Source organism: Podarcis tiliguerta, assembly GCF_965153285.1.
Source record: "Podarcis tiliguerta genome assembly, chromosome: 3".
Taxonomy (NCBI): domain Eukaryota; kingdom Metazoa; phylum Chordata; class Lepidosauria; order Squamata; family Lacertidae; genus Podarcis; species Podarcis tiliguerta.
The window spans coordinates 111,476,308-111,496,325 of NC_139536.1; the positions used below are offsets into that span (position 1 = coordinate 111,476,308).

Here is a 20,018-nt window from a genome sequence, read left to right on the forward strand (position 1 = left end):
AGACTTCCATGTCCGCATGTGGTGGGCGGAAAGCGAAGTTCCACACTGCCTCCAGGTGGCAGGAGCCTGACAGAAGTGGGCGGAAGAACACCTCTGCAAATCCAAGCCTCCCTCTGGCATAACTTAACAGTGGTGGATTGCTCCACCTCTCTGTTTTTACTCTTGGTTCTGTCTTGCTTGGAAAGAGAAAACTAAATAATGTTTGCTAGTTTTGTGCTTAAAAAAAGAACAAACCCACCAAATTCTACCAGTGTTTCTCAACCTTGGGCCTCCAGCTGTTTTTGAACTACAACTCCCATCATCCATAGCTAGCAGGACCAGTGTTCAGGGATGATGGGAGTTGTAGTCCAAAAACAGCTGGAGGCCCAAGGTTGAGAAACACGGCACCATGGTTTATTTGATCCTCTGAACCTGGCTCAGTGACCAAACTTGGTCTGAAACTGGTTTATAAGCCTTGCTTTACGTAAACCATGGCTTAGTTTTGCATGCAGACCCCGCAAACTTTATAAAAGTCAAAGGCTTCCTCCAAAGAATCATGGGAGCTGTAGCTAAGGGTGCTGAGAGTTGTTGTTGTTGTTTAGTCGTTTAGTTGTGTCTGACTCTTCCTGACCCCCTGGACCAGAGCACGCCAGGCACTCCTGTCTTCCTCTGCCTCCCGCAGTTTGGTCAAACTCATGCTGGTAGCTTCGAGAACACTGTCCAACCATCTCGTCCTCTGTTGTCCCCTTCTCCTTGTGCCCGCCATCTTTCCCAACATCAGGGTCTTTTCCAGGGAGTCTTCTCTTCTCATGAGGTGGCCAAAGTATTGGAGCCTCAGCTTCAGGATCTGTCCTTCCAGTGAGCACTCAGGGCTGATTTCCTTCAGAATGGATAGGTTTGATCTTCTTGCAGTCCATGGGACTCTCAAGAGTCTCCTCCAGCACCATAATTCAAAAGCATCCATTCTTCGGCGATCAGCCTTCTTTATGGTCCAGCTCTCACTTCCATACATCACTACTGGGAAAACCATAGCTTTAGCTATACGGACCTTTGTCGGCAAGGTGATGTGTCTGCTTTTTAAGATGCTGTCTAGGTTTGTCATTGCTTTCCTCCCAAGAAGCAGGCGTCTTTTAATTTCGTGACTGAGAGTTAGGTGAGCCCTATTCCCTTCTGAGAGCTACAATTCCCTGAGTGGTTTAACAACCAATGCCTCTTCACAGGGAACTCGGGGGAACTGGAGCTCTGTGAGGGGAATAGGGGGGGCCCTAACAACTCAGCCTTAACGCACTCTTTGACTGTTTGAAGTGGTATCATAGTTCTTTTAATGTATAGTGTGAATGCACCCTCTGAGGTGTCCCAAAATCTTGTTGCTTTTGCTGCAACAGACCCTTCGCTCAGCCGTTCCTCTGGATTAAAACACAATGAACCAGCTGACCGTGCTTCTGGGCTGGCAACCCAAGTTGCCCAGAGGTGCATTGATTTTTGTTTATTTTGTAACTACCATCTTCTGAACCAGAGATGGGAATCTTTTTGATCCAGGAGGCCACATTCCCTTGCTGCTAATCTTCCAAGCACTTCATGCCGGCTCTGGGAAGTCCAAAATGGTGGATGAGGCCCAAGATGGCCATGTATGCTGGGCAGCCCCTAAGCGTAGCCCCTCTCCACTCATTTGTGCTCCCTAACCAGCATTTCTCTATGCAAAAGCAGGAACCGAGGCGCTGATAAAAGCCCGCCAAACCTGTGACTCAGCCTAGTGAGGGTTTTCAGAGGATTAAATGTGCTCCTAAAGAAGAAGCTTCTCATCTTCCCTCACTTGTCTCCTGTAACATATGAACACACCTGATCCTGTTCCCTTTGTGTGTGCCGTGTTAAGCAATTCTCCCTCCTCCACTTTTGTTACTGAGCCTCGGGTTCAGATTGCAGTTCTTTTGTTTAGGGCATTTTAAGATGTTTTCGCCTTAAGAGGAACCGAGAGGTTAGAAATGGGCAGGAGCCCTCAAGTTCAACCAACTTCATTTGTGGTATAATAGGCATTAGTGTTGCTCGCAGTTATGTCTGGAAGTATTTTAGGTTGTAGAAGGGTGGGTTGTTGTTACTACATTCAGTATGGTTTGTCTCCGTGACTGGCATCCTGCCAGTGTGGAAAGTTGGGTTCAAATCGCTGCTCAGCCACAAATCTTAATGGGCAACCTTGCTCTAGTCACTTTTCCCATCTCCCAATCTAGCCAACCTTGCAGGGGTGTTGTGATGGGAGAGGGAAAGGAGTTTTTGTGTTCTAAAGACCCTTGACGCCGTAAAGGTAAAGGACCCCTGACAGTTATGTCCAGTCACGAACGACTCTGGGGTTGCGGCACTCATCTCGCTTTACAGGCCTAGGGAGCCGGCGTACAGCTTCCGGGTCACGTGGCCAGCATGACTAAGCCACTTCTGGCGAAACCAGAGCAGCGCACGGAAATGCCGTTTACCTTCCCGCTGGATCGGTACCTATTTATCTACTTGCACTTTGACGTGCTTTTGAGTTGCTAGGTGGACAGGAGCTGGGACCGAACAACGGGAGCTCACCCCATCGCGGGGATTCGAACCTCCGACCTTCTGATCGGCAAGACTGTCAGGTCGGAATTTGGAAGTCAGGGTAGCAGAGTTCAGATGCTGCTGAGGCAGGAACTGCTTTTGAGAAGGAAAAGAACAAAATGTAACCGTATTGGCTGACACAGAGTTGTGTTCTGTAAAGTGGTTTTACCTGATGATCCAACACATGAGATCTGGATGTATCACCAACAAGGTCGGCAGTGACTGCTGAATCTGGCTGTAATCAGGGCCAGATTTAGGTTTGATGGGGACCTTTATATGTCCGGCTGTCCTTTGTCAACAACAAATTGTCGCTGTTTTTTGTGCTGAATATGTGCTATATGGTAATTTATGGACCTAATAGGCATCTAAAGCCATTTGCACATAACAAATAGGAGCCTACACAACACAAAACACTGTTGCTGTATGTAGGTTTTATTTTATTTGTTTTTTATCTTATATTTTGGAAATGTACATCCAGGTGTTTTTTCCCTTTAAATTTTTTTGGGGCCCCCAAGAGAGTGGGGCCCTAAGCTATAGCTTGTTTCGCTCATACGTAAATCCAGCGCTGGCGGTAATGATGTATTTTTTATTCCAGCCAGCCGCAGAGTTGGTGGCTTCAGCAGAATACATGTAGAAGAGTCCTTGTTTTCAGCGAAACATTTTCTATTCTTCTGGGTTTGGCAGCAGGCCCTAGGAGCTGCCCGTTTTCGGTGTGTTCTCCTTAGCGCTGCTCTCGAATAACAAAGCCCACAGGTCACCCTCCTTCCCATGTTTTCAAAATCTGTTGTCTGTAAATGGATTCTCAGTGTTTTGAGCAAGCGGTTGATTGAAGAAGGATGAAAGCTTGGATGGCAGAGTTAATTATACACTGGGTTGCCTCACACAGGCCATATTTGACAAGCTTGTGAAAGGCAGCCTTGACTGAGGACACTGGAGAGCCGTGTGCAAACAATTAAAGCAGCACCCAGCGCCGTTTGTCATTGCATGCCAAGGCTGACAATGGGTGGGGAATATTTAAACCTGTTTAGAGATGTATAAAGCCGAGCACAGCCCACTGCTACAGGTTACTGAAAAGACGAGGAGGAGGTAATCTAGCTCTCTAGCAATACAGATTTTGCTATCCTGGTATAGAGATGGTAGGAGAGGGATTGTGGCACCAGCAAACCAGATAGCACTTCTTTGGCTTTTCCAGTGTACAAAACCTCCTATGGTAATGGAAAATAAAACAAGAGAGATGTCTTTGAGAGAGGGCCAATCTTCCCTTGCAACTTCAAGCCACAAAAACATTACTCTGGTGCGCTTCTGCAAACAGCAGTCTCCCCAAAAGCTTTCTGCGCTGGAAGATGATGAGCATTGCAGGCCAGGAGGCCTTCTGAAAACTAGAAGTCTGTCTCAGAAAGCGGAGGATAACCCCTACAGTGTCTTGACAGAGGTGGTAGACAGCACTGACAGACAGGTCAGTTTAATAAGATAGAGGGGATGCGAACTAAAACTTTTGGATGGGTGGGGAGTCTTTGTTTGTGAGAAATGAAAGCTCCAGTCCTATGCCCGCTTAGTTGGAAGTAAATTGGAGACTACATCATTAGTTACCATAATCCTTTTTCTTTGTCCGCCAGGAAGTAAAATGTACCCCTTTTTGAAAGCAAATTGCCTAAAGAGGTAAATAATCTCCATCCGTCAATGGTTTATAAATTGTTTGCTTTAGTAGCTACCGTTGGACATCAATTTGTGGGCAGCATAGTAGTTGAAAAGAATAGTTATTGCTTGGAAAGGGAAACTATCATAATTATAGATAAGCTGCTTATTGAAAACCGATCCCAGCAATAATGATGATGACTTGTGTACTTTGGGTCATACTTTAAATAGAGGTCCTTTTTTAGTTTTGTATATCTCAAGTGTAGATATTTTCTGTGGTTTGTGACAGAGAAACTCAACTTGAAATATTCTTAAATTTAAATGATACCACTGAGTTTGTAAAAAGATCATTTGCCAAAGCAAGTTAGTTTCCTGCAGGTTGATTTATAATACACATGTGCCATTGAGATAAGACGTAAAAGCGTTTGTCGTGCCACAGATAGTTATTTCACATATTCTGTAGGGCTTACTACCAGGTAAGTGAGGTTAGGATTGTAGCCTGAGTTCAGAGTAAACATCCATACGATTGTGCTTTGTTCACACTTAATTAGTACAGTATCTGGATTGAAACCTAGCTTTTTGGATGTGCTGTTTTCAAAATTGTATGGTGAACAAGAACCATGCTACATATGTTGAAGGCTGGCATGCATCGAGTCAGATTTGCCAACATGTGGCTTGCAAAATTCTTGCTGTGCTGTATTTCTTAAGTCTGCAGTCCTAGCTTCACTGACCTTGGGGTAAGCCCCATTGAATTCAGTAGAACTTACTTCTGAGCAGATATGGTTAGGGTTGTGCTAGAAGCTGTTTAATATACCCTGTAAACCTTTTGAGCTTTTGATAGCCCAACGCATACAATTCGTGTTAACAGGCTCAGTCCAGTTTCCCTATAGAAAAATAGTTAGCAGAGTTCAGAGGCAGAGGCTTCATTCACATCTCATGGTAAGCTGTAAACCAGGGGTAGCCAACACCCTAGAGACTGCGATCTACTCACAGTATTAAAAGCTGGCAGTGATCTTTTTGGGGGTTCAGGTCAAAGATGTTGGGTTTTTTTTAAGGAGGAGGAAAGCCACGTTTTTTAGGGGAATTGAGCTTTTTTTAGGGAAGCCCTGATTTTTGAGAATTCAAGCCTAAGCTCAAGTGAAAAAGGGGAACAGCCACTTGCCAACAGATCACTGGGGAAACAAACAGCCTCACTGAGTAAACTGTCTTCCGTTCTGCGAATCGTGCAACAACGGAGGGCAGGGCGAGGGGGCGCTAAGGTGTTTTACCAACGCTAAGGAAAGGGACCCAGCTATCGACCGCGATCTACCAAAGCCTCGCAGGGATCTGCCAGTAGATTCCGATCGACCTCTTGGACATCCCTTCCATAAACCATGCCCTTTACTACTCCTTGTGTGCGCTGGGGATAAACAAACCACCACCCCTAGCTTAGTGGTTCGTCTGCTTCAGTGGTCTGTTTCGCTCAAGCCATATTTAGTAAGCCAGAAACAAACCGTTTCTCTTTGGAGTGCAAAAACCACAAACCCTGGTTTGGCCTTAATGCTAATAATTGTGGTTTGTTTGGTCAGCCATCTTACATCGCTGTGTGGATGCAGCCAGACAATGAAAACAGACAAAGTTGATAGCAGAGTGGCGGCAAGCTAGAAGTGAAGAGGATGAACAGAAACTGCTTTCTGACAAGGCACAACATGGTGCATTTTTGTGCAACTGGGCAGAATCCAGGGGCAGTGGCGTAGCGTGGGGGGTGCAGGGGGGCCGGCTGCACCGGGCGCAACATCTGGGGGGGGGGGCGCTCGCACTCGCAGCTCTCTGCCCCTACCTGGCTCACTCACTCTCTCTCACTGCAGTGCTGGCTGTGCAAATCCGATCCGAGCCGCTGGGTCGCCGCCCACTGTGGAGGGGAGGGTGCCAGGCGTGCGGTGCGGTGCAGTGCGGAGAGAGAGCGAGGGACTATCTGGGGGAGGGACAGTGCAGCGGGGGGGGGCGCAAAGTACTTGCCTTGCCCCGGGTGCTGACAACCCACGCTACGCCACTGTCCAGTGGTATATTCTATTCACCTTTGTTCGCAATGGCAGACAGAGGCTGCAAATAGAGGCAATGTATGGGGTGGTGTCTACTAGTTACTGACATTTTCTCCAAGGCATGAGGAAATCCTCTATGCTTAGGAGCAAAAGGAAATTTGTGGGGAAAGGGGTTACTACCCAACTTCTCTCAGGCAAGGTCTGGGTATAAGAGTTTTCTAATTCAACTTGTTAAGCGGTGACTGTGTTCCTCTTAAAACTATGTTTGTAATGTGTCTTGTTTAGTATGCTCTGAGAACAAGAAGACTTGTAAAGATACTAAGAGCAGAGACTAATTTGAATAATATAATAAAAATTGGGAGACATACAGCCCACGCCTCAGCATGTTTACTCAGTGAGTTCAGTGGAACTTCCTGGTTAGCTTGCTTAGGACTGTAACTTTAGAAAAAATAAATGTTTAAATATTTAACTTTGTGGGTATACATTTAAATCTTGGGAAACTCGGGATCCAGCAGCGAATGCTGAGTCACTGCTGCAAGATGTCAGTGTCAAAATTCAAGAAAGGCTATCAAGTTGGCATGGAATGACGTAGGAATTCAGAATGTTTAGAACGGATAAAAGAATTTAACGTAACTAAAGATAGGAAAAATGTGATAGGTTTACCTAGCTGTAAACACACCTGTTGAGGTGTGTATGCTGTTGATTTTAAATATTGTAGTACCTTGGTAGGTCACTTATGCAATTAAACAGCAATTACAAGGGTGTTTACTTGTTTATTTGTAAAATTATTTTTTAAATGAAAGGAAGGTTTGGAAGGAAAAAGACATTATGGGTTGTATCCACCTAAGTCACAGAGTAGACCCATTGAAATAAATGGATTTGGGTTACCGTATTTACTCGGATGTGGTGCACACCTTTTTTGGCCAAATTACATCACAAAAATTAAGGTGAGCATTGGATTTGATGGCGCATTTATATTCACCAGCAAATACTTTTTTGGTTTCAAGGTTTTGAAAATTGAGGTGTGCATTAGATTTGATGGCTCATTAAATTTGCGTAAATAAGGTAGTTATGATTAACTTTAATCCATTGATTTCAGTGTGTTTACTTGGAGTATGATTCAAGCCAAATTCCTTACAGTTGAAATCCAGACGACAGTGGCAAGAACGGTTAACAAAAATGATCAGGACTTATACCTTGGCTGTGTTAGTTTGTTAGGCTAAGGACTAAATGTCCTCCTGGAAGACAATTGCTGGTAGCTCCCAATATGAAACATCTCTGGGTTCGTATACTGTACTACTCTTGTTTATTGCGCTGTTTAAAATGCAAACAAACAGCTAAATTCACAGCTGTCAGCCTTAAGGCTTATAGGTTATCTAGAGATGACAAATCTAAGAGCAGAGTAGCAAATGTAAAAAAAAAGAAAGATGAAAACTATTATTAAGGCCCTGTTTTATCTGTTAGTACAGTGGTGCCTCGCAAGACGAAATTAATTTGTTCCGCGAGTTTTTTCGTTGTGCGAGTTTTTTCGTCTTGCGAAGCACCACTGCATTTTAACACTAACAACGGCGGGGAGGGGCGGGGAGAGGCAGGACAGCTGCCGCACCCAGTACCTCGGACTCACCCGTGCGTTGTGGCCACCGCGCGACGCGGCTGCTGGAGGGCGGCGGGGCTCAGGAGTGCGACTCTGGCTGCAACGCTGGCTGCTGGTGGCAACGGCTCCTGAGGGGAGCGCGCGAGGGGGGTGGGCAGCGGTGCGAGGCAGCCGGAAGGTTGGCCGTCAGCCGGAAGGTGGGAGGGAGCCGGAGGAGCGGGGAAGCGAGTGTGTGTGCGTGCAATGACCGTCGCCATGACAGGAGAGGCAGGGCCGTTTCGTCTAGCGAAGCAAGCCCTTAGGAAAATCCGTCTTGCGAAGCACCTTCGAAAACGAAAAACCCTTTCGTCTAGCGAGTTTTTCGTCTTCCGAGGCATTCGTCTTGCGGGGTACCACTGTATGTCACATGCAATATGTCGGAACAGGTAAGATTTCCTGGTGAGGTCAGTGATGCCATTGTGCAGGGGTGTTGTGTGTGCAGAGTGCTCAACGCCATGTAGCGGATCCATGGTTGTATTAGGGCTTTAATCTGGGTCCTGTAACTGAACATCCACCCCTTCCTTAACAGCGCTAATGGGTTTAACTAAGAGTTTCCAATGAACTAAGTGTAATTCCTCAGCCCCCTAAAGTGTCCATCAATGCCCTAGCACAGATGGGCAGCATGCGTGGGATGAGAGAGCAAAATAATTAGACACCATCCCAATTTGGAGGACTCCACATCCCTCTGTTTGGTATATTTATGTTTACAATGTCAAAATTGTTAGGAACTGTTTCTACCTATATAGAACAGTACAGTGAAACCTCGGGTCACAAACACCTCCGTTTTGGAACGTTACAGCACCCGAACACTGAAAACCCAGAAGCAGTCCTTTTTTTTATTTCGGGGGCGGGAGGGGGCGGGGCGCATACCCCTAAACATTTTGTGAATCTAAAGTTGGCCTCATTGAGGGGCAGTATTTCAATATAAGTAGGAAAATGAATACCTCGGGATAAATATGCTTCAGGTTGAGCACTTTTCGGTTGGTCTCCGCAGCGACCTGGAAGTAACGGGGCTCCGGAACGGATCCTGTTTGCATCCCGAGGTACCACTGTACCTCTAGACATTTTTTGTAGGAAAAAAAGCACTGCCCAGAAGTACAGTGGTACCTCGGGTTACATATGCTTCAGGTTACATACGCTTCAGGTTACACACTCCGCTAACCCAGAAATAGTGCTTCAGGTTAAGAACTTTGCTTCAGGATAAGAACAGAAATCGGGCTCCTGCGGTGTAGCGGCAGCAGGAGGCCCCATTAGCTAAAGTGATGTTTCAGGTTAAGAACAGTTTCAGGTTAAGAATGGACCTCCGGAATGAATTAAGTACTTAACCCGAGGTACCACTGTAAATGCTCCGGTTTTGAAACATTTTTCGGAAGCCGGATGTCTGACGCGGCTTCCGATTGAGTGCCGGAAGCTGCTGCAACCAATCGGAAGCCACGCCTTGGTTGTCAAACATTTCGGAAGCTGAATGGGCTTCCGGAACCGAGGCTTGACTGTATACGTCAAAGTAAACACCACAGTACATTATTTCTGCTTTTGTTTTCTCTGTAAATTTCAGGTTGTACCTGGGCACACTTCGCCTGCCCACATACCGGCATCAGCAATGAAGCAAAAGTTTGCATTTGACAACACTAGCTTTGTGGAGGACTTGGACCACTTACCCCCTCCTCATTCTCAAGTGAATGCTATTACCATCAGTATTTGGGGTATGACTTGCCAAGCCTGTGTGCATTCCATAGAAGGCAGAATATCCAAGGTAAAAGGAATTGTAAACATCAAGGTGTCTCTTAAGGACAGTAACGCTGTGGTCAAGTATTTGGAACTGGAAATAAGTCCCCATCAGATCTGCCAAGAAATCAAGGACATGGGGTTTGATGCCAGCGTTGCAGATACAACGCAGTCTTCAGGGCAACGAACCGATGAAGCTTTAGTTAAGATCAAAATAGAAGGCATGACCTGTCAGTCTTGTGTTAGCGCCATTGAAGAAAAGATTGGGAAACTACATGGGGTGAAGAAGATCAGAGTGACCCTTAGCAGCCAAGAAGCCATCATTACTTATCATCCCTTTATCATTAAGCCTGATGAATTAAAAAATAACATAGACAGCCTGGGATATGAAAGCACTATTAAGCATAAACAAGCCCCGTTGAAACTTGGCTTGATTGATGCAGAACGTTTACAGCAGGTAAATATAAGAATTCCTGCTGACAGAGAGACAGTAGAAAACAATGGGACCAGCGCATCTGTTGTAGAGCTCAATGTGGAAGGGATGCAGTGCAAATCTTGCACCAACCTCATTGAAAGTTCAGTCTCGGACTTGCCTGGTGTCCAGCGTATTAAAGTGTCATTGGAACAGAAAAATGCTCTTGTGTGGTTTGACCAGAATCTGATCACTCCATCCTCACTGCAGCAAGCTATCGAAGCCCTTCCGCCTGGTAACTTTAAAGTCTCTTTTTCCAGTCAAGTTGAGGACCATAATGGACCGCTTACCTTAAGCACGCCATCGTCTTTGCCTTGTATCTCTAGCAACCCTCCTCATGTAGTCCTGCAAAGTGAATCTCGTACAACTGTGATTAGGATCGATGGAATGACTTGCAATTCCTGTGTAAAATCCATTGAGAGCGCCATATCGCAAAGAAAAGGGGTCAGTCATATATCTGTGTCTTTAGCTGAAGGCACGGCAATTATATACTACAGTTTGATGATAACCAACTCTGAAGAACTCAGATCTGCTATAGAAGACATGGGATTTGATGCTTCTGTCTTAACAGGTACAAATCAGTTTTTCCGTAATGGCGACTTCCTCATTGGAAAGGATCTTGTCACCTCCATACTAGCATCTAGGGGATGGGCAAAAGTGTCGATTTGGGTTTCTCTCAGTTTCACATTTTTCAAAATCCGAAATTGAGTTATCCGCATATCCACACCAGCTTGCAATTAAAAACCACAACTCATTCATTATAACTTAGTGTGAATGTCTCTTAGTATATACTTTTGTGGTGAATTTGGCCCAATATGAACATTTTTGCAAAGCTAGTTTTTCTAATATTTATTTTTAGAAATAAAAAATGCAATTTTATATGCTATTGCTACTAATGTGTGCATATTATGCACACTTTTCCTTAATATATGCATTTTATATACTACTGCTACTACTACTACTAATAATAATTGTATACTGTACTGCCCTACACCCGCAGGTCTCATTTCATGACTAGAGAACTGCACTGCAAAATTTGGAGAAGCTCAGATTTCTGGGATGGGTGTGTTTAGGTTCCCTTAGTGTTTTGGAAAGTGCAAATTATGTAGCTTCACCTTTAAATGTGAACTGAATTGAATTTCTCACCCATCCCTACTGATCAACAAACTGTACAACCTGTCTACTGTCTTTCTTAAACATACTGCAGTTTAGTTTATAAGTTATAAGCAGAATTTCTCTGGAGTTCTGCCTAGTCCTCAGTAGCTGTTTCACTGCTTGGCTTTGGAATCACGAAACACCCTGATGTGCTTGGCCTTGATCCTTTTAAGATTTGGAATACAATACATAGGCGCAGCCTAGGAGAAAATACCAAACCTTGTAAATTAAGTGTAGCATGTTGGGTCAACACTGTATGTCAGTAAAATAGTTCCATGGTTGCTGTAGTTGTGCTGTTGCTCCTATGAATGCAATTTCTGATGTTCTTATTCAAGATACCACCAACGGGAGACCTACTGCTGTTGGAAGTATGGAGACCAGCATGCTGGCCTCTTCTTCTCTGAGAAGTGAAACTCTTTCACAGTTGCCATGCGGAGACGTTTTGCCACAGAAAAGGAACTTGTATAACGACCCTCCAAAGCCATCCACAACAGGAAAAACCGATAAATGTTTCATGCAGGTCACAGGCATGACTTGTGCATCGTGTGTATCCAGCATCGAGAAGAATCTGCAAAAAGAAGATGGTAAAATAGCTAATATGCAGTATATTGGTTGTTTTGGTATCGCCTTCGGGTGTGTTGAGCCTGTGGCTTTCAACTGCTGCTGCTATCTGGATTGTTTGCTGCAGATCTGGGACCATAGGAGGTGGATTAGCATCCTGCTCCTGAATGGGACTATCTCATTCTATTGGAGTAAATATACCGTATTTTTCGCCCTATAGGGCGTACTGGCCCATAGGGTGCACCTAGTTTTTTTTGGGGGGGGGAATAAAAAAAGCATTATTTCCCCCCCAGCCCCCAGAACAGGCTGCTATCCGCAAGCCCGGCGGGAACTCCCGCGGGCTTGCAAGGCTTGCGGATAGCTTCCTGAAGCCTGGAGAGCGAGAGGGGTCGGTGCGCACCGACCCCTCTCGCTCTCCAGGCTTCAGCGAAAGCCTGCATCCGCCCCATAGGACGCACACACATTTCCCCTTCATTTTTGGAGGGGAAAAAGTGCGTCCTATAGGGCGAAAAATATGTTAGTCTCATTTATACATTGCTTAGCCTCCTTCATAAATATATATTCTTTGAAGTGATAACCGTTTTATTTCAGATGGGCATGCTTCCAAGTAAAGGGGTCTAAAATAGTAGCCTGAGTTGAATAATAAAAACATCTGTTTAATAGTAAGAATTGCATATTGCTCTCATTGGTTGTGGGTGACTCGTAAATTATTATTATTATTATTTAGTCCATTTATAGATGGCTTACTATTCACAGATCTCGGAAGTTGTTAACAATCTGGAAAATCAAAATTCCTAATCAAAATACATAACTAATACAGTAAGCACAATTTCATATGGTTTTCATGAAGAGAAACCCAAATGCGTGAATGCAGTTCTCTCACTACAGGAATAGTTTCTGTCCTCGTTGCCTTGATGGCAGGGAAAGTTGAAGTAAAATATAAGCCGGACAGAATTCAGCCCCTTGAAATAGCCCAGCTGATTGAGAACCTCGGTTTCGGAGCGTCAATCATGCAAGACTATCCTGGTGCAGATGGCAATATAGATCTTAAGGTGAGATTCACAAAGTGTGTGCTTGTTTGACCGAACCTTTTCTCTGCCTCTTAACACACCTCACTCTTGTTCTCATTGGGTGTTCTGTCGCTAGAGGCCTTTTGTGTGGTCAGAAAGTTGGCATCTTGATCGATATTTGGCTCCACCTTTGCAGCTTCACATTTTGAGCAGTTTCTGCTTCCTGATCGCTGGATATTCTGGCTGGGGTTGATGGGAATTGGAATCCACAACATCTTTTTGATTTGGAACTCCTCTAACTCTTCCCGTCAGTTTGGCTAGTTGCAAGTACCGTATTTTTCGCTCTATAAGACGCACCTAGTTTTTGGAGGAGGAAAACAAGAAAAAAATATTCTGAATCCCAGAAGCCAGAACAGCAAGAGGGATCACTGCGCAGCGAAAGCAGTGATCCCTCTTGCTGTTCTGGCTTCTGGGATAGCTGCGCAGCCTGCATTCGCTCCATAAGACGCACACACGTTTCCCCTTACTTTTTAGGAGGGAAAAAGTGAGTCTTATAGAGCAAAAAATACAGTACTCTATCATAAGTGTCTGCCACTCTGTTATCATTGGTGATGTTTCGCTTTTCCAGTTTCTCGCCACAAGTATTCTAGCTGCCGTGATTGCATACATGAACAATGGTCTTATATATATTTTTAATTTCTGTCGGTAAGATACCTAACAGAAAAATCTCTGGTCTTTTTTTAAAAGTAAGTTTGAATAATTTCTTGAATTCATTGTAGATATTGTTCCAAAATTCACGGATAACTACACAGGTCCACCACATATGATAGTACAACCCTGTATCTTTTTTGCATCTCCTGCAAGTTGGTGATCTGCTTTTGTACATTTTAGCAAGTTTTAAAGGGGTATGGTACCATCTGTACAGCATCTTCATGGTGTTTTCCCTAAGATTATAACATGCTGTAAATTTCATATCTACCCTCCACAATCTTTCCCTTTGTTCCATGTTCAGATCAGAAAGTATATGGAGAATGGAGAATATTTAAAGACTATTTAAGATTATATTGTACAAATAATATTCCTGACATTATACTAGCAGAACTTGAATGATACCTGTAAGTAAAAAAGTGTAACAGATATCTTTTCGGATTATATGAAAATAATATGAAATAACATAAAGCTGCGCGAGAAAACAGTGACAGTATAAACAGTGTAATGAGAACGATTGGAAGTTTTACATCCATAACTTTTATTCACCTGTTATTTGAGATGATGTATTTTCCTTTTGTATACAGTGGTGCCTCGCAAGACGAAATTAATTCGTTCCGCGAGTTTTTCTGTTATGCGAGTTTTTTCGTCTTGCGAAGCACCACTGCATTTAAACACTGACAACGGCGGGGAGGGGCGGGGAGAAGCAGGGCAGCTGCCGCAGCCGGTACCTCGGACTCACCCGCGCGTTGTGGCCACTGTGCGACGCGGCTGCTGGAGGGCGGCGGGGCTCAGGAGCGCGACTCCAGGGAGAGAGAGGCGCTGGCGGCAACGGCTCTCTGAGGGGAGCGCGCGAGGGGGGTGGGCAGCGGCGAGAGGTGCTGGCGGCAACGGGAAGGTGGGAGGGAGCCGGAGGAGCGGGGAAGCGAGCGTGCGTGCGTGCAGTGCGCGTTGCCATGACAGGAGAGGCAGGGCCGTTTCGTCTAGCGAAGCAAGCCCTTAGGAAAATCCGTCTTGCGAAGCACCTCAGAAAACGAAAAACCCTTTCGTCTTGCGAGTTTTTCGTCTTCCGAGGCATTCGTCTTGCGGGGTACCACTGTACTTCCCCCCCTTTTCTTCGCATCCTTTCTTTTCTTTCTTTCTTTTCTTTCTTTCTGTTGTAAATGATCTTTTATGTTTGTATTTTAAATCAATAAAGATTAAAAGAAAAAAGATAAAAAAGGAATCCACAGCATCTGGAGGGCACCAAGTTAGCTGTACCTGGACCAGGTGGACCAATGGTCTGGTGGTTTATAAGGCAACTTCCCATGTTAACACTAACTTCAGTTCTCTTTCAGGTCCTAGGGATGACCTGTGCTTCATGTGTTCATAACATTGAATCCAAGCTTACCAAAACGCCCGGCATTCTTTATGCATCTGTAGTGCTGGCTACTTCCAAAGCTCACATCCGCTTTGACCCGGAAGTTGTTGGTCCTCGAGACGTTATAAAGATTATCGAGGTAAGCTATTAAAACCTTTTGTTATTTATTTTTTAAAAAGCCCAACTGCATTTGCCATTGCCGCAGGAGCTAGGGGTCAGTATCAGTAAGGTGGGCGTTACAAGTTTTGCGCCAGCCAGGCTGCTAGTTGTGTTTACTGGTTAGTAAACTTTCACACTAGACACATGGCTGCAGGCTATCGTCGTTTCTCAGGGAAATTGTTGTTGTTGTTTAGTCGTGTCCGACTCTTCGTGACCCCATGGAGCAGAGCACGCCAGGCACTTCTGTCTTCCACTGCCTCCCGCAGTTTGGTCAAACTCATGCTTTGAGAACACTGTCCAACCATCTGTCATCCCCTTCTCCTTGTGCCCTCCATCTTTCCCAACATCAGGGTCTTTTCCAGGGAGTCTTCTCTTCTCATGAGGTGGCCAAAGTATTGGAGCCTCAGCTTCAGGATCTGTCCTTCCAGTGAGCACTTAGGGCTGATTTCCTTAAGAATGGAGAGGTTTGATCTTCTTGCAGTCCATGGGACTCTCAAGAGTCTCCTCCAGCACCATAATTCAAAAGCATCAATTCTTCGGCGATCAGCCTTCTTTATGGTCCAGCTCTCACTTCCATACATTACTACTGGGAAAACCATAGCTTTTACTATACAGACCTTTGTTGGCAAGGGAAATAGCAGGCTGCAAAACAAATGTGAAAATGATCCCGGGAATGGTGTTGAACATTCCTCAAACTCCTGTAAAGCAAAGCGTCAATTTATAAAAGTGCTTCTTGAGATCTTGTCTTATAGCACATTGAAGTTTACTGTAATGGTTGCTCAGAGTAGAGCTTTATAGGAAGCCCAACGCAAGTTGCAGATCGGTAGCTTAGCAAAAAGTCTGAATTCTTTAAAATTTAAGGATGATCAACCCCAGTTCTGCAGCTACTGTAGGAAAAATGAGGATAACAAAGAAGTCTGTACAGTGAAGCACAGTCAGGAGAATCATTCCGGATCATGGGAGAACAATAATGTTCTTCAAGGATAGAATTTGTTTTTTAAAAGGTAGACTTTTCTGGCATGTTGGTTTCCTTGTTTACTGTGGAATTCTAAAAACAATAAAGGAATAACATTTTAAATTTTGATTCAGTCTGTGGATAAAAGCTGTGTGAAGCCACTTCATAGGGAAAAATTAAGCTATGAGACTAAAATGAAAACAGGAGAAGAAATACAAAAACGAGGGACAGTAGTACTAAATTCCTGTATAGTGTTATTCGAAATAATTAAGGTGGTAACATACTGGTGATATTTGATAGTTTTTAGTGTAGTTTTTTTTTTTTTTTTGACGTGCACGTATCAACAAAATAGAAAACTTCCAAGAATAACAAGCAAAATTAAGAGGATCAGTCACGTTGCATTTACACGACATTTCCTGTCAACTGTTAGTATTTAATATCTATCTTCTTTTCAAAGCTACCTTATGGAATCCTCCAAAGAAGTCCATGCATGGACAGCGGTAGCCAATTATAGTCTTTTGAAATTTTCTTTTAAGCTTTGAGGTTTCCTTTTACAATCAAGTGGTATATAAATTTTATGGGGGGGGGAGATACATAATGTAATGCCGTTTTTGGATCTAGACATAGCCCCGTTATTAGTCCCATTTCATAGAATACCCTTTTCGAAAACTCATTTATTTTTTCACAGGACCACCACATATGGAAGAAGGTTCCTGACTCCCTACTTCCCATCTAGCACAATGGACTGCTCACCTGTAATTTTACTAAGGATGTGAGGAGTCATGTACCATCTGTGTATTAGTTTAAAATAATTTTCCCTTTTATGGGCTCTTTCGCTCAGTATTTTGTCCCATACAATATTCCACTTGGCTTCATTCATGGAAACATTTAAATTATGCCCCTGAGTTTTTCTGTGGAAGTCTAGGGTTTTCTTGCAACAGTGTTGTATGGATTTTTGGATAAGGTTCCCTTCTCTGTGAAGGATCTTTGAGTAAATATTCAAAAACCATTAAAGGTCTGGTCGGTTCAGATACATTTTCAGGAATGATGATAAAATGCATAATTGGATATAATTGGATCTAATTAGTGTTTGTTTTCTCCAATTTTCCTTTTATTTGGGTTCCAGTTAATATTTGATACTAGTGAAATAATAGCAAAACCAGCTGTTTTTAGATTTTGGAAAGTCTATACAAATCAGAGCTACATATCAGGAAATGGTTCTAAAATCTGAAAACCCAGATTTTGAGAGCTTGAAAAATCATAGAGCAGTGTTTTAGTTTTATGTAACCAGCAGTACTTCATTTGAGCTATTTTTATTTCATATTTATTTTTATTTATTTCTTTTTTGTAAAGGGGATCGGTTTTCAGGCATCTTTGGCTAAAAGGGATCCAAAGGATCATAACTTGGATCACAAAGAGGAGATCCGACAGTAAGTATAGCTACATATATGAAAGGGTGTGGTTGATAGATACAGATGGCAACACAATAATTCCCAATGCAGGTAACTGAATATCTGTGGTATGTAGGTATTTGTGTGACTGAAAATTGTGAGTGTTCAGTTTTTTGTGGGTGCAAACGTTTCACATTACTTTTGATTGTCTTTGTTTTACAGAAGTGTAGCTAAGTATATGAATGCCTTGAGCTGAAACGTGGAATCAGAAATCTATATTTGGGGTTTAGTGGTTCCTCAGCTGGCACTGCTATCAGCAGAAGCAGGCCTTGTGCAATATTTGCCTATTTAGTTACCAAGGAGATTTGAAGACCCTAATACTGTGGATTCCCTGCCTTTTCAGATGGAGGAAATCGTTCTTATGCAGCCTGGTATTTGGTATCCCTGTCTTGATCTTAATGATTTACATGCTAATACCTGATGGTCAGCAGCACAGATCAATGGCTCTGGAGCAAAATGTGATCCCTGGATTATCTATTCTCAACCTTCTTTTCTTTCTCCTTTGCACTTTGGTCCAGGTACATTTCAAGAATATTTCCTTTCTTTTTAATCTCCCATTACACAATTGGATATTTACACAGTGGACGAAAGGCTTCATCAAGCCAGCAAAAGTGTTACAAAAATAGGTGGTTTTCTTTTGACAGTTCTTCGGCGGATGGTACTTCTACGTCCAAGCCTACAAGTCCCTTAAGCACAGGATGGCCAATATGGACGTCCTGATAGTGCTGGCCACGTCTATCGCCTACATCTACTCATGTGTCATTCTGATGGTTGCCATAGGTGAAAAGGCAGAGCAAAGCCCCATCACCTTTTTCGACACCCCTCCAATGCTGTTTGTGTTCATATCTCTTGGACGGTGGCTGGAGCACATAGCAAAGGTAACGTATATTAAGACTCAGTCCTAGAGGGGACCCTACCAGAAGCAACGTGCCGAGTGAGGTGGCACCACCATGCTAGCTTCCCAGCAGATGGGTTGCTGTTGCATGCTGGGAGGGATAGAGAGAGGGTGAGGCACAGAGAGGTCAGCATGATGCAGATGCACTAGTTCAGACATGTTCAACCGGTCAACCGCGATCGACAGGTGGGTCCCCGGGGTGCTCCCGGTCGATCGCGGGATTCAGAAAGGTGATCGCCTGTGTAGTCCTGTGTAGTACATCGCTCTGCTCCCGGTGCTATGTCCCATTGCCGCCGCCACAAATCCCTGCGTCAGTGGCATAGTGTTTGAACGATACAGTACTGTGTACAAGAACTCTGGGCACTCCACCCCTAAAAAGCTCAACAACTTTGGGAATCCCACCCCCCTGGCAAAAAAAAAAGATCACTGCCAGTTTTATTATACTGGGAGTAGATCGCAGTCTCTAGAGAGTTGGGCGTGCCTGATAGTGTAGCAGTTCCCCCCCACCCAGTGAGCATGGACCCCACAGAATATCCGTTCTGACTCTGTGCTTTGAGGATAGCAACATAACTCTAAAAGATCCCCCTCTAACCTTTCTTTGGAAACCGAGTTGGGTAGGAGTTCACAACTTCCCCAGGTTGAGTCTGCCTGTACAGTGGTGCCTCGCAAGACGAAAAGAATCTGTTCCGCGAGTCGCTTCGTCTTGCGGTTTTTTTCGTCTTGCGAAGCAAACCCATTAGCAGATTAGCGCTATTAGCGGCTTAGCGGGCTTAGCGGATCAGCTGATAAGCGGCTTAGCAGATCAGCTGTTAAGCGGCTTAGCGGATCAGCTGTTAAGCGGCTTAGCGGCTTGGGGAAAAGGGGGGGGGAAACCCCGCAGGAACTCGCAAGACATTTTCGTCTTGCGAAGCAAGCCCATAGCAAATTCGTTTTGCGAAGCACCTCCAAAACGGAAAACCCTTTCGTCTAGCGGGTTTTCCGTCTTGCGAGGCATTCGTCTTGCGGGGCACCACTGTATTAGTAATTTACAAGAGTGAACATTAAGTTTAAGTAACTGCCTTGGTAACATGTGGGAGTTAGTACAGAAGGAACGATTGGTCTTACAAGAAGAAGAAGAAGAAGAAGAAGAAGAAGAAGAAGAAGAAGAAGAAGAGGAGTTTGGATTTGATATCCCACTTTATCACTACCTGAAGGAATCTCAAAGCAGCTAACATTCTCCTTTCCCTTCCTCCCCCACAACAAACACTCTGTGAGGTGAGTGGGGCTGAGAGACTTCAGAGAAGTGTGACTGGCCCAAGGTCACCCAGCAGATGCATGTGTAGGAGCGGAGACGCGAACCCGGTTCACCAGATTACAAGTCTACCGCTCCTAACCACTACACCACACTGAATGGTAGATGTGATAGGCTGCTGATGACCTGGATGGGTTTGGTACCATCCTTCATCACATGATGGAGGCAGAGGAGCAAAGAACTCTGGGAGGCAGGCGCAGTCCCCTCAGATTCTGCTTGCGGATTTCCCAGAGCTGTCTGGTTGGTGACTGAGAGACCAGGATGTTGGACAACATGGCCCACTGACCTGATTCCTATATTTTTGTTCGGATTCTAGAGCAGGGAACAAAAGGCCAAAATGTTACAGCAATAAAACTCAAGAAGTACACCAGTACCCATAGATAACTGGGCATGTTTATCTTTCAAAAGCAAGCATACACTTGGCTCCCGGCCCATAC

The 20,018-nt window shown here is 44.4% G+C and overlaps 1 protein-coding gene across 10 annotated transcripts in view; it reads left to right on the forward strand.

Moving 5' to 3' along the window:
- Positions 1–20,018, forward strand: part of ATP7B (ATPase copper transporting beta) — a 49,168-nt gene that overhangs the window by 6,805 nt on the left and 22,345 nt on the right. For 6 of the 10 annotated variants that reach the window (XM_083435279.1, XM_083435281.1, XM_083435273.1 and 3 more), the window contains 7 exons: positions 9,395–10,607; positions 11,527–11,775; positions 12,641–12,804; positions 14,808–14,969; positions 17,298–17,374; positions 17,739–17,913; positions 18,040–18,273. In XM_083435279.1, the coding sequence (XP_083291405.1) occupies positions 9,440–10,607; positions 11,527–11,775; positions 12,641–12,804; positions 14,808–14,969; positions 17,298–17,374; positions 17,739–17,913; positions 18,040–18,273 (2,229 nt within the window). In that variant the 5' untranslated portion in view covers positions 9,395–9,439. Of the gene's footprint in view, positions 1–603; positions 1,041–3,742; positions 4,007–9,394; positions 10,608–11,526; positions 11,776–12,640; positions 12,805–14,807; positions 14,970–17,297; positions 17,375–17,738; positions 17,914–18,039; positions 18,274–20,018 lie in introns of those variants that run through there. The other 4 variants (XM_083435275.1, XM_083435276.1, XM_083435274.1 and 1 more) reach the window with 2 other exon arrangements.